The sequence below is a fragment of the Aulostomus chinensis genome, chromosome 2 (genome assembly GCF_037954235.1).
Source record: "Aulostomus chinensis isolate RoL2024-O1b breed Wild chromosome 2, RoL_Achi_v1.0, whole genome shotgun sequence".
NCBI lineage: Eukaryota > Metazoa > Chordata > Actinopteri > Syngnathiformes > Aulostomidae > Aulostomus > Aulostomus chinensis.
In genome coordinates, this window is record NC_141321.1 from 19,029,009 (window position 1) to 19,042,404 (window position 13,396).

The following is a 13,396-nucleotide window of genomic DNA, read 5'->3' on the forward strand; positions in this document are numbered from 1 at the left end:
ATGTGTTTATAGGTATTGAAGTAATAAAAGCAGAAATAATACAACAATGTGCTCAGGGAACATTTACTTACAATCATATGTAAAGGTCTCTGAGTACATGTGAAAAACCATGAAGAAACTCTGTAATCTGTGTTCCTTTAGTGTCCCCTTCATTAATTATACTTGTACAATCTCATGTGATCAGTCTCTACCATGAATTCTGCCCCTGTAAAGCTAAAAATGGTTTTGATCAACTCTGAGTGGTATTATTATTTCAACCACATATTATGATTTGAACATTATCATGAACAGCTGCGAAGCATTTTGAAGGAATTTTATCATGCATCGGCTGGAGAACAGCAGTTCCCCACAGTATAGTATTGTATAGTTTGTACCCATATATAAGGTGCAGGTTTGATCTGCATTTGAAATTTTGATTGTCATAATTTTCACAAGTCCATGTAGTAATATCCGAAAGTTCTGCGATCTCCACCATTGACTAAATCTGTTGTTTTTTGTGTCTGTCCTAGGTGTGTACCTGTCAGTGGTATTCGTTTGGATTCTTCAAGACAGTACAAGCCCGGCAGCAAAATGACAGCTGCAGAGAACGTTTGTTACACTCTGATCAATGTCACATCTGACTCAGAACCCCCCTCTGAAGTCAGCCTAAAAACTGATCTGGGTAATTAATCTTTCATCATTCACCTAATTTTGCCCTGCAGAGTTTTCAGCTTGTTTTTCAGGTTGTGAGATGTGCATGTGTAAGATATCTGTTGCTACCCTTACAGTAAAACATCTCATCCCTGGTTATCTAAGGTGTAAAATATTTGAAAGATTTCCCAGTTAGCAGTTGGACAAAATCAAGTTGGTTACTGACAAATCCTGTTGGTATATAGATAAGCTGTCACCACAATGTATTTGTTTTACTTAATAAGGGTTTAATATAATTCCGGAATTATCAGAATATTTTCTGCAGGCAAATAATTGGACAAATTGTTGAAGGTGAAGAGTTGTGTTTTCTGAAGGCTGTGTGGCTCACATGAGTGTTCATTGTTTCTACAGAAAAGGGGGAGATCAAAGCAAAGACTGAAGCTCTGAAGAAGGTCATCATCATGATACTGAATGGTGAGAAGCTGCCAGGACTGCTGATGACAATCATCCGCTTCGTTCTGCCGCTTCAAGACCACACCATCAAAAAACTGTTGCTGGTGTTCTGGGAGATAGTACCCAAAACCACTCCAGATGGCAAACTGCTTCAGGAGATGATCCTGGTCTGTGATGCCTACAGAAAGGTATGGTTACAAACTCACTGTTAGCTGGCATGGATTAATAAGACTGATTAGCTTTAATAAAATACTGTGTAACAAGGAAATACCATCTGTAGTAACTGTGTGAATACAGGGGGGAATAGTTGATACCCTATGTGGCTGCTATATTATCTTCATGCCCTATTAAATGTTGTTCTTAAGCTATAAAATTAAAGATGTATTTTGATATTCATAAAAAGGTTTAAATCTGGACTGTTGCTCCTGATACTTGACTGAATAAATAGTTTTATATCATTTGATGGGTTTCCATCAATATATTTTTATATTTACATTTTGAAGTGTCACTTAAAAAAAATTGTACGAAAATGGGAAATTGTAAAAAGGTCTTATGTTTACTTGAGGTGTTCTTTTTTTTTAATAAAAAGCAAATGTGCAAAACAGGAAAGGGAATTTGAATAAGCTCAGATGTAATAAATCTTTAACCAGTCAGCTGTTTTGGTCTTTGTTGTCGTCCTCGACTTTCTCAAACTTTGGCTTTCTCTCTAGACAGTTTACAACATCTTCCAATACTAGCTGCTTCATTGAACAGTTTCAACTTGACAACTGGAGGTCATTCCTCAAGATCACCCACCATTTTTTGAGACCACTCTTTTTCTTCAACCCTGGTTTTTTGTTTTTTTGTTTTTTTTACAGCTAATAAAGTGTTTAACAATGCTATGACTACCATCTCCTGACAGCTTTACGTATCCTATTTTACTCACTCTAAACCAGTTGATTGAATCACAACTAGAGCGCATTTTGTTTTTGCAACATATCCAGAGTTGGTTTAAAATTCACTTGACAGCTGAATAGAAACTCTGCTACTGTTTAATTCTTTCGCCTCAGTCATTGTCTGACATCAGTGTGGTGTCTTCAAAGGATGAATCTCTGATATCTACTTGTCATCTGCCTAAGGTAGACCCTGCTGTTTGGAAACGTCATTTAAGTTAGTTAATATAGGGTGCACAAATCAGGTGTGTGCAAATTTCACAGTTATATGGGTTTTGAATCCGACAGATGGCGGTAAATATGGTGGCTGGTATATTAAAAAAAAAAATTGAAATTGTGCTGCCTCTCCACCTCCAGGACCTGCAGCATCCCAACGAGTTCATCCGTGGCTCTACTCTGCGTTTCCTGTGCAAGCTGAAGGAGTCTGAGTTGCTCGAGCCTCTCATGCCAGCCATCCGGGCCTGTCTGGAGCACCGGCACAGTTATGTCCGCCGCAATGCTGTCCTGGCCATCTACACCATCTACAGGTACGGATTTTAACTGTTTAATTGCCTACTTCACACACGTATATGCTTTAGACTTCCATTCATTGTCTACCGTTTGTCCTGTTAAGGGTTGCGGGGGGGGCTGGAGCCTATCCCAGCAGCCTTCGGGCGAGAGGCAGGGTGCTTTATACTTCCATCACAGTTATTTTTTGTTTCAGGAACTTTGACCACCTCATCCCAGATGCCCCAGAGTTGATTCACGATTTTCTTGTGAATGAGAAAGACGCGAGTTGCAAGAGAAACGCTTTCATGATGCTGATTCATGCAGATCAGGTCTGTAAAATCGTCTTCTTCACATGTCCTGCTGCTGTGTCCTACCTGGAATACAGGATCAGTCTAAGCTAGTGTCTCTCCTCTCCTTCAGGACCGAGCTCTGGATTACCTCAGCACGTGCATTGACCAAGTTCATACGTTCGGTGACATTCTCCAGCTTGTCATTGTTGAGCTGATATACAAAGTAAGTCAGGTCCTTTCTCACTATAATTCAAGTAATCTTAATCAGAACTCTTCCACCAGCCGTAATGTTTGACCTATTTCTGTTTATCCTTCTCTCTCTTAGGTGTGTCATGCTAACCCGTCTGAGCGTGCTCGGTTTATCCGCTGCATTTACAACCTCCTGCAGTCCTCCAGCCCTGCTGTTAAGTATGAGGCTGCTGGCACTCTTGTGACCCTCTCCAGTGCACCCACCGCTATTAAGGTATGCTGGGACACAAAACTCCCAACAAAGAAATGTCATGATTGTACTATGCTTGATGATTGTCGGTTCATCAGCCATATTCCAAGTCCCGCCTCTTACACATCCTATTTTTTGCCTCCAGGCTGCCGCTCAGTGCTACATTGATTTAATCATCAAGGAGAGCGACAACAATGTGAAACTGATTGTTCTTGATCGACTGATTGAACTGAAGGAGCATCCCACTCATGAGCGTGTACTCCAGGTACTCTGTAAATCATATATTTTATTGTTCACTGATGAGCAAAGAACAAGAGACATGAGCAAAACTTTAAACCTTACACAAATTGGCAGTTGGACAGCTATATTTAGATAATGAGAAATATCTGCCGTTATTATGGTGCATTTAGTTTGAGAGCCTGTGTATCTGGGGTGCATACAGTATGGGGGGCTCACCTATACTCCCTCATCTAGGATCTTGTGATGGACATCCTGCGTGTTCTCAGCACTCCTGACCTGGAAGTGAGGAAGAAAACCCTGCAGCTGGCTCTGGATCTTGTCTCATCTCGCAACGTGGAAGAGGTTAGTTGCGTGTGCCGTAAATGAATGCTTGCTCCGTTGTTTTTGTGTCCTATGGACACAATGACTGAACTTACTTATTCGTTTTCCAGCTGGTGATCGTTTTGAAGAAGGAAGTGATCAAGACGAACAATGTGACAGAACATGAAGACACTGATAAGTACAGGCAGCTCCTGGTGCGCACCCTTCACTCTTGCAGCGTGCGCTTCCCTGACATGGCAGCCAATGTCATCCCTGTGGTAAGCTGCTCATTATTTCACTCCAACAGGGAAAAACGTGATATTTTTTTTCTTTTTATAAAATAATGTTGTATATACGTAAAACATTTTCCTGTGTGTTACTCAAATTTGCAGCTGATGGAATTTCTCAGCGACACCAATGAGGCTGCTGCTGCTGATGTGCTGGAGTTTGTGCGGGAGGCCATTCAGAGGTTTGACAACTTGAGACCCCTCATCATTGAGAAGATGCTGGAAGTCTTTCATGCCATCAAAACAGTCAAGTAAGTCTTTATTAACATATTCAGGAGAATAGGAGGCTGAATCAAGGTAATGTTTGTGTCTCTCTTGGGAAATCCTGTCCATTTTGTCTTTGCCAATTTGAACCTGATGAATAGGTAATTGAAAAATAATGAGCTGTTGGGTTTAAGATTCAAAGAGTTCTCTGCAAGATGAATGGGCTGAGCAAGTAAACTGATGATTCATAATGTTATGGGGCAGTTGTAGCTTAATTGGTGTTACCAATAGTTTCAACCTACAACCTCCAAAACCATTGTATTGCTAATCATCATTACATCCATTCGATATACAAAAGATAAACAAAGAGAAATTTTTGTTCTTTTCTCAGGATCATGTCATGCATTTCTGAGTATTCACGTGTTACATTCTTAATATAGAGGTTATGTGAATACAAGAAGCACTGTGCATGTTTTTGCCTCTTTACAGAATCTACCGAGGAGCCTTGTGGATCTTGGGTGAATACTGCAGTACTAAAGACGACATCCAGAGTGTGATGACAGAAGTCCGCAGATCACTGGGAGAGGTATTGTTCTAGTTCAGGCATCACCAACTGGCGGACCGCAGTCCCGGTCCAGACCCAGCCACGGTTCTGTCCGTAGCCGTTAAAATTGTAATATCATTTAAAAAAGAAAAATCATTTGTGCATGCGCCACTAATCTAGTTAATAGGACAGGAGTGTCATCAATAGCCATGCCAATAAAATCGATTATTTACCTTTCAGCGCCAGGGAATAGCGAGAGAGAGGAGATGAGATAAAATGGCTTACTCAAAAATGAGAAAAGTAGATGGTTAAAACCGAACTTTTAAAGATGGACGACGGACGAATACATGTTCATTCTGCCTGCAGCCAGTTCGAAACCTTTGTGTCATATGCTGTTAAACTGTGGCGTTAATAAAAAGTGGCAACATTAAGCGTCACTATGAGACCAAAAACGGGTCATTTGAGGAAAGGTACCTGCAGAAGTTGGAAGTGAGGGCAAGTAAAATTATCGAACTCAAAGCGAAGTATGACAAGTCTACCCTGAAAACAATACTGTAGCCATCGTTTTCTATTGAAGTGCCATACAAGTTCAGACTTATCAATATGTTGAAAACACTTGAAATTTGACAATAAATGATAAAGAGGTGTATTACGTTGTTGACTTTATTTTCATTAGGGTACACTATTTCAAGTGACAATATTAGATTCAAAGAGGAAACTTGTAACTGGACCTCTTTGAATTTTAACTGAATAATCCTGTTCTTGTTTCACATACCAGGCTGATACATCAACGCTATTGAAATTGCCAAAAGATCTGATATCTTGTTCAATGTCCAGATCCCAATTGTAGAGAACGAGATAAAGAAGGAGACAGGAGAGGTGAAGCCAGAGGATGAGGTGAATGCGACTCCAGCGCAGAAACTGGTGACAGAGATGGGCACCTATGTGACACAAAGTGCCCTCAGCTCCTCCAGGCCGTCAAAGAAAGAGGAAGATCGGTAATTATTTTCTCATCATATTCTAATAAACGTTTGGAGTTTTGTCAACTCATCAAACACTTTTGTTGTTTCAGGCCTCCGTTGAGGGGATTCCTGATGGACGGAGACTTCTATGTGGCAGCATCTTTAGCCACCACGCTGACCAAAGTGGCCTTGCGCTATGTTGCTATTGTTCAAGACAAAAAGAAACAAAATGTAAGTTGCCGTTTCGTGGCAATTATTCCCAAAAGTCATTCGTCAGACTCCGTCTTCCTCTAACCCTGCCTTGCTTCTCTCCCTGTCAGTCATTTGTTGCAGAGGCCATGCTGATCATGGTGACTGTGCTGCACCTGGGCAAGTCCTCTCTGCCCAAGAAGCCAATTACAGATGATGATGTGGATCGCATCTCGCTGTGCCTCAAGGTCCTGTCAGAGTGCTCGCCACTTATGAATGACATTTTCAACAAGGAGTGCCGCAAATCGCTGTCACATATGTTGACTGTCCGACTGGAGGAAGAGAAGCTGTCACAAAAGGTAATGACAGTTGACTCGGATGGCAGAACTCTATACTCAACCCCCCAACAGCTGGCCACAGCTGAAAGGTCATCACAGGGAGACCACAAGTAGTGGAAGTGAACAAATGTTTGCCTTTATTACAGTCAGCGTTTGGGCCAAAGCCTCTGTTGATCACCATTGTTGATGTGCATTAACTGTACGTTCTTAGATCATTTTAAATGTTGCTTTTTTTTTTTTAATTCTTGAGAGGAATATTTTGTCCCAGTTGTTACAATATATTTGCATACTATAAAGGAAATCTCCTCATCCGCCATGCTAATATACACATCTCACACTAACTGTGCATTTCACTTCATCTCCATACACATTTGTCTTCTTGAATATTTTTACTACTTAGTGCTCACTCCAGGGTGATTGTTGTTCCTCACTTGTAAGTCGCTTTGAGATAAAAGCAGTACTTAAATGTCATGTCAATATAAATGTCTGTTTTTCTGACTACAGAAAGAGTCCGAGAAGCGTAATGTAACGGTGCAGGCAGACGACCCCATCTCCTTCATGCAGCTCACTGCCAAAAATGAGATGACATCGAAGGAGGACCAGTTCCAGCTCAGTCTCCTGGCTGCTATGGGCAACACTCAAAGGAAGGAGGCAGCTGATCCCCTGGCTTCAAAACTCAACAAGGTACAAAGGCAGTACTGCGTAAATGTTTCCACACAAGGGGACTGGAAACCCTTTTTGATTAGTGTTTGACTGTGGGAGCTGAAGTTTGAGCTGTTAAAAATGTTTCTTTGAAGCTTAGATGAATGACTTTTGAGGTTATGCACTAGCATCACTTTTCTCCTCATCAGTCAGACTGTGTGGCAATTCTTGCAGCATTAGGACTATTTTAGCAGGGTAGTAAAACTAGTGATTATCTTAAAAGGCATCAGGCTCAACAATGATGGAAAGAAATTTGGCTTCCTGACATTTATTTGTACCTGAAACTAAAGAGCCGGACCTCCCACTCAGGCTGCAACAGTTTGAAGTTGTGCACCATCGCTGATATTGAACAAAAGCTAGCGGCTGCCCGTCACGATGGGGGTTTTGCAATTTAGTTTTCAGTAACATTTGTTATCAATTGTTCAGAACCCCTCATTTTTTTACTGATTACTGGTGTTGTATCAACAGTTTACAAACTCATGTAAAGCAGTCAGCAACATCAGCCTTTCCACCAGCTTGTATGAATTTCAAGAACCATGGTGCTGCTTGTGATCAGATTTGGATGTAGATGAGTTTAATACATCCTCTTTTCCCCCTTACGGTCAATCCTACAACACCTCTTCCATTTTCAGTGCTGTTTTCACTGTTGTCAGCCTGAGTGCCGGAGCTGCCACTCGTCTGTCTGCCACTCAGTCGTCGTAACCACAGTGACCTCTGCCTGCTGCGATGTCAAACACATACTAGACACAACTGTTGCATACATTGTGAAGCTATTTTGGATTTCATGGTGGGAGAGAGCAGTTTTTTTTTTCCTGTAACACTGAAACCAAACAGCAAGTGATGAATCCTATCTTGTTGCTTATTGTTAATTAGATGCAACTCATTTTGTCCTATCAAGGTGACCCAGCTGACAGGCTTCTCAGACCCAGTGTATGCTGAAGCCTACGTTCACGTCAACCAGTATGACATTGTGTTGGATGTGCTGGTAGTCAACCAAACCAGTGATACTCTTCAGAACTGCACCCTTGAGCTCGCTACTTTAGGTGAGTCCATTGGGCCATGTCGTTGAAGGGGGAACATACACTGGACTCTTGGTGCATTTATTTGAAGTGAACTTATCTTTCCTACAGGTGACCTCAAGCTGGTTGAGAAGCCTTCACCTCTAACTTTGGCTCCTCATGATTTCGCTAACATCAAGGCTAATGTCAAAGTGGCTTCCACTGAGAATGGCATCATATTTGGCAACATTGGTAAGAAGTCAAATCAGTAGTTCCAAACTTTCCCCCAGCCTGATGTCCCTCCAGCAAAATAAACCATGGTTTCTTATTGCGTTCTGGTGACACGTGTATCCTTCATTCTCTCCAGTGTATGATGTGTCAGGAGCTGCGAGCGACAGGAACTGCGTTGTCCTCAGTGACATCCACATCGACATCATGGACTACATCCAGCCAGCCTCCTGTACAGATGCAGAATTCAGACAGATGTGGGCTGAGTTTGAGTGGGAAAACAAGGTAAAGCTTTCTCTCAGAAACTGTCTGCTGCAAAGGAACACATTCATTTTGGGGCTTAGAGAGCCTAGATTTATTTACGGGGTTTAGTGTTATATAAGTGCCTTTTTCTTTTTCTGTCCAGTTAATTAACTAATATTAACTCTGGGAACGAGTGAATTCAGTAACACAGAATTCTCTATGAATTTAAAGGGGGTAACTAAAAATGAGCTAACTCTCTCTGATGCAGGTGACGGTAAACACCAACATTACGGATCTGAACGAGTACCTCCAGCATATCCTCAAGTCCACGAACATGAAGTGCTTGACTCCAGAGAAGGTCGGTGAAAGAAGACCTCTTGCAATATAAAACTGTTATTACACATTGATAAAATAGCTCGAATTTTCTTCAAATTTTTTTCCTGTGCTTACTATGAAATTAAGAGTGGAATGTCATAACAATGTTTACTTGTTTTTTTTCTGACAAACCAGGCACTGTCTGGTTTCTGCGGTTTCATGGCTGCCAACCTTTATGCTCGTTCTATCTTTGGAGAAGACGCCCTGGCTAATGTCAGCATCGAGAAGCCCATCCACCTGGGGCCCGAGGCACCCGTCAATGGACACATACGCATTAGAGCTAAAAGTCAGGTGGGTCACAGCTGCTGCACCGTGAAGTCTCATTCTTCTGTGAAGAGGGGGATTGACTAGCTTTATTTCTCGCATCAATATTTTGGAATCATACGAAGAATATTAACCCCAATCAGTTTTTTGAGAATGGATTGCAATGAATGCACACGAAGAGCAACTATCACATTAAATAACTTAGCATCTGGTGTTTCCAATATGTGTGAAATGTGTTAAATTTACTTTACAGTAAATTCTCACATCTTTATTTTACAGGGGATGGCCTTGAGCCTGGGCGACAAGATTAACCTCTCCCAGAAAAAGACAAATGTCTGAAACAGCTCTGATCCAGCTGATCCTTCTGACTTTGCTGAAGTCATCTGTTCTTCTCTCCTCCGTCATATATCATGCACCCGTAATCACAGCAAATTAAGATTTCTCTATGGTCAGTTGCTTCTGTGCAGCTTCTTCTTATTCTTATTTTTTTACATCCCCTCTGTCTGACAACTACTTCTCAGTAATGTTCTTTTGCTCTCTTGTTTAATTTTCAATAAACACATGTATGAAAAGACTGCCGTACCCATAAGAGTGCAAGCAAGACTTGATTTTTAACAGTAAAGCTGATGAATGATGCTTCAGGCACTCATGAACCATTGCGATCGTTTTTATAGTTTTATGAGCAGACTTAAATAAAAAATATATATATATATATTAATAAAATATAGTCGTTTTATAACTTCATTTAATGTGAAAATCTAATTTTGACACCCTCACAGAATTCCCCCTTATGCACCCCTGGGGGTGGGGTGAGGTGGTCTCAGACACTATCCTATTTGAATGAAACCAGCAGCTTTACTAATTCTGCCCTTTGGCTGCTTCAGGCATTTGAGAAAAAAATTATTCTGTGAACAGTGTCTTTTTTGTCAACTTAATTTGTTGTACTTCACTCATGAGCTTCTCTGAAATATTGTAGTTAAGGAGGCTGAGTTCAGTTACCTCAGATAGTATTTAATAAGAAACCAAATCAACTGGATTCAGAACTCTGACTTCAATGTTTTATACTTGCTACGGTTCATCATGGTATTTAACATCTGCAACATGAGTTCTAAACTTTTCTATTTCCATACCACCTGATCCACTCAAAGAAATATGAGCGTTTTATTTATGAATATCAGAAGCTGAGCATGTGCATGGTGCTGAAATAACGGTGTAAGAGGAATGCAGCTAGGGGTTAATGCTGCATTAGTTCAAGAGGAGGATGTTGACTCTTATTACAGGGGTTCAGACACTTGGTTATGTGTCCCACAGCTCCTGGATGTGACTCCAGGCTGTAATTGGAATTCCTCGAATGCCTCTGGTGACACCATGCACTGGGTGTGTGCGTGCGTGTGTGTGTGTGCGTGTGTGTTTGTGTCACTGATTTGGAAAATGTCTTATCAGGGTGATAACATGAAATATTCATCTCAGACAGACATGAACCGGTTCTGCTATACTTACCGACTGCATCTCTGTTAACATAAACGTCTATAACCATTTTGTTTTACTTGAATGCCCTAAAATGCACAGCTGAGTCTCTCCTTGCACACTAGGTGGCGCCACGCCCCACAAGCAGACTGATGGTATTCTGCATCACAACATGTCACGTTGAGTAAGAGACAAAACCGAAGTCATGCTTGCACAGTCTGAAATTAAGGTTGTTATTTTAGTTCTGTAGGTTTGAATCTAACTTTGGCTTCATTGAATGCAGAACACTAAATCAATACTATCAACAAATCTGTAAAATAACCAGTTTTCACCGTCACCCTGTAGTTATGATATATTCTGCTGAGATTGACTGAGTACAGTCAGCAGTGATATTTCTTTCTTTTTTCATTCCGTAGTTACATTTGTTGCTATGGTGATACCAGAAAAGATAGAAGTAATCATCAAAGCATAACTCATACCATGACTGAAAAGAAGCAGGTAGAGGATAATCCCATTTTACCCACGGCCATACTTGCAAGCATCAATTTGCAACAACCAGTACTTCCAGTAAATGAGAACAACACAAGAAAAGTTTTGGATCCCCCAACACAATTCTCTTTTACACATTTTCCTAAACTGACTGGTATTTTTTTTCCACATCATTCTGAAGAGAATTCCATTCACACAATGACAGAATACACATTTTCTTTAAAGTATTGCTGCTTAAATAGTTATTTACCTCTTTATCACTCAATAATATCATGTCTGTTTTGGGATCATGCTAATGGCATATTGGTAAGATCTAATGGTCATATTTTAATGACCAAATCAGTAAAAACAAATGAAACAAAATAAGAAAAGCTGTGATGTGATCATGCTGTTTCTCAATATTAACAATAATAGGTTATCCTTACAGGCATGTATGAAACAAAGAAGCTGACATTAAAAATGTTTCCCAAAATAATAAATGTTTGGACATGCTGACAGAAGTTGAACTCATTCCTGTGCTGCTCTTATAAGTTGTGGTGTAGCACAATAATGCAGCAGTCTGAAGAAGCAGCATAGCAACCATGAAAACAGGAAACTCAACTTGATATTGTAGCAAATAGAAAACACAAGATCAGGAACCTTTTAATTTGAGTGTATTTTGATATAATTACCTATCTTTGCCATACTCACTTGCCCGTTCATTAGAAATGAATCAATGCAGTATGAAGGAACAATCCTGCAATAAATCCTCCTTTCATGAGGATTCGAATCTTTAGTTTGATTAAACCTTAGTCAGAGATGTGTTGATATGGTTCTTTGTGGGCTAGGGGGTTTTACTAGGAATGTTCCTCATATTCACAAAAAAGAAATTACTACAAACTCTTCTTGACGTTAGTGTATCTAGGGACTTGGCAAGTGTGTGTGTGTGTGTGTGTGTGTGTGTGTGTGTGTGTGTGTGTGTGTGTGTGTGTGTGCGCGCGTGTTTAAGGAAGAAAACCACGCTATGTAGCTGGGAGGTTTGCATTCTAGGATGATAGCTTAATCATACTTTTACTGGATAACTAACATGTGTGTGTGTCTGCGGGGTGTTAGTGGTCAGGAATGTGACTGCGTGACATTTGTCTCAGGACAAGGCTGCAGGGTTAGGGGTGTGTGTGTGTGTGTGTGTGTGTGTGTTTAGGTAGTCACACGCAGCCTGTAGCAGGCCCCTAGCGCCAGACATTAGTACTGGTCTGGCTGGTTACTTCCACTCGCGGATCCACATCGTGAACATCGCAGTGTTGTCGAACCTCAAACACGGTCAGACGTATGGACAGGCGCCCGTAGCTCCGGGATTCCTCTCTACCCACCCGAGTGCTCACTACGGACTACACCGACGAGTCATTTCGACACATACTCGGGCTCTTCTCCGGTCTTTGCTCTCTCAGCTGCAGGGCCTGCTCAGTTTACAAGGAAAAAGTGTGTGTTTTTGCTGGTGTTTCGGCAGCGGCGAAGGCGGCGAGCGCAGCGAAGTGTCCTCGATGGCTGGCTGGAAGGACGGCTCGGTGCAGGAGAAGTATCGGCTGGTTGTAGTCGGGGGCGGCGGTGTGGGGAAATCAGCCCTGACTATCCAGTTTATTCAGGTCAGTAGCGTTCAGCCCTCCCTTGAATTTAGCCATTGCTTTGATTTTCCTGCTCCTCCGAAAACACGGCAAAGAGAAGGAGGAGGAGGCCAGACACGAGAGCCCCTGAAGCGGATACCGGGCTCTGTTTTCTTCTCCACTACTTTGCAAAGGCCTACAACTATGTAGCGATGGATTGTTAGGAGGATGTCGGGGTGCTTACTACAGCTTTATAATATGAATTAAACCAGGAGAGGCGGCTGTCACTTTAACGCGAGGGATCCTCTTCCACTTTGCAGTTATAGCCGCCAGTCAAAAGAGAAACAAAGTGGGTCTCCGGAGCTCTTACTGCAAAGTAAAGTAACCTTTTTTCTGTGTATTTGTTATGACTATGAAACCCAGCATGCAATGGAAACTGGCAAACCTGCGAAACATTTATGAGGAGGCAAAGGAAAGTTGCAGAAAAGTAACCCGGTTGTACAGTTCCATTTAGAACTCCGTGTGGAAAAAAATGGGTGAATATTGTAAATAATGAACAGCAGCAGCACTAACTGTCCAGTTTAACATGATTAACTTTTTGTTCAGATGACTTTTTCAAAACTGCTGGTAAAATCCTTTCATTGTGGGCACAAGTGAACTTCCAGGAAACTGAACAACCCCACCGATTTTCTTAGAAATAAAAGTTTATGCCTTTTTTGAAGGATCTGTTTTACAGCCACCTTCTTGAAACTC

At 41.3% G+C, this 13,396-nt stretch overlaps 2 protein-coding genes across 2 annotated transcripts in view; both read left to right on the forward strand.

Annotated features, from left to right (window-relative positions):
• Window positions 1–9,682, forward strand: part of copb1 (COPI coat complex subunit beta 1) — a 10,641-nt gene extending 959 nt beyond the window's left edge. Inside the window, exons 2-22 of the mRNA XM_086182793.1 lie at window positions 510–661; window positions 1,042–1,271; window positions 2,373–2,542; window positions 2,719–2,833; window positions 2,925–3,017; window positions 3,120–3,257; window positions 3,379–3,498; window positions 3,708–3,815; window positions 3,905–4,051; window positions 4,166–4,311; window positions 4,754–4,850; window positions 5,646–5,806; window positions 5,881–6,001; window positions 6,091–6,318; window positions 6,802–6,981; window positions 7,898–8,042; window positions 8,130–8,249; window positions 8,365–8,510; window positions 8,737–8,826; window positions 8,979–9,134; window positions 9,387–9,682. Coding sequence (XP_086038919.1) covers window positions 571–661; window positions 1,042–1,271; window positions 2,373–2,542; window positions 2,719–2,833; window positions 2,925–3,017; window positions 3,120–3,257; window positions 3,379–3,498; window positions 3,708–3,815; window positions 3,905–4,051; window positions 4,166–4,311; window positions 4,754–4,850; window positions 5,646–5,806; window positions 5,881–6,001; window positions 6,091–6,318; window positions 6,802–6,981; window positions 7,898–8,042; window positions 8,130–8,249; window positions 8,365–8,510; window positions 8,737–8,826; window positions 8,979–9,134; window positions 9,387–9,446 — 2,862 coding nt within the window. The 5' untranslated portion in view covers window positions 510–570 and the 3' untranslated portion in view covers window positions 9,447–9,682. The remainder of the gene's footprint in view (window positions 1–509; window positions 662–1,041; window positions 1,272–2,372; window positions 2,543–2,718; window positions 2,834–2,924; window positions 3,018–3,119; window positions 3,258–3,378; window positions 3,499–3,707; window positions 3,816–3,904; window positions 4,052–4,165; window positions 4,312–4,753; window positions 4,851–5,645; window positions 5,807–5,880; window positions 6,002–6,090; window positions 6,319–6,801; window positions 6,982–7,897; window positions 8,043–8,129; window positions 8,250–8,364; window positions 8,511–8,736; window positions 8,827–8,978; window positions 9,135–9,386) is intronic.
• Window positions 9,683–12,125: 2,443 nt separating this feature from the next.
• The window catches only part of rras2 (RAS related 2), a 34,142-nt gene continuing 32,871 nt past the window's right edge, over window positions 12,126–13,396 (forward strand). Inside the window, exon 1 of the mRNA XM_086182806.1 lies at window positions 12,126–12,685. Coding sequence (XP_086038932.1) covers window positions 12,584–12,685 — 102 coding nt within the window. The 5' untranslated portion in view covers window positions 12,126–12,583. The remainder of the gene's footprint in view (window positions 12,686–13,396) is intronic.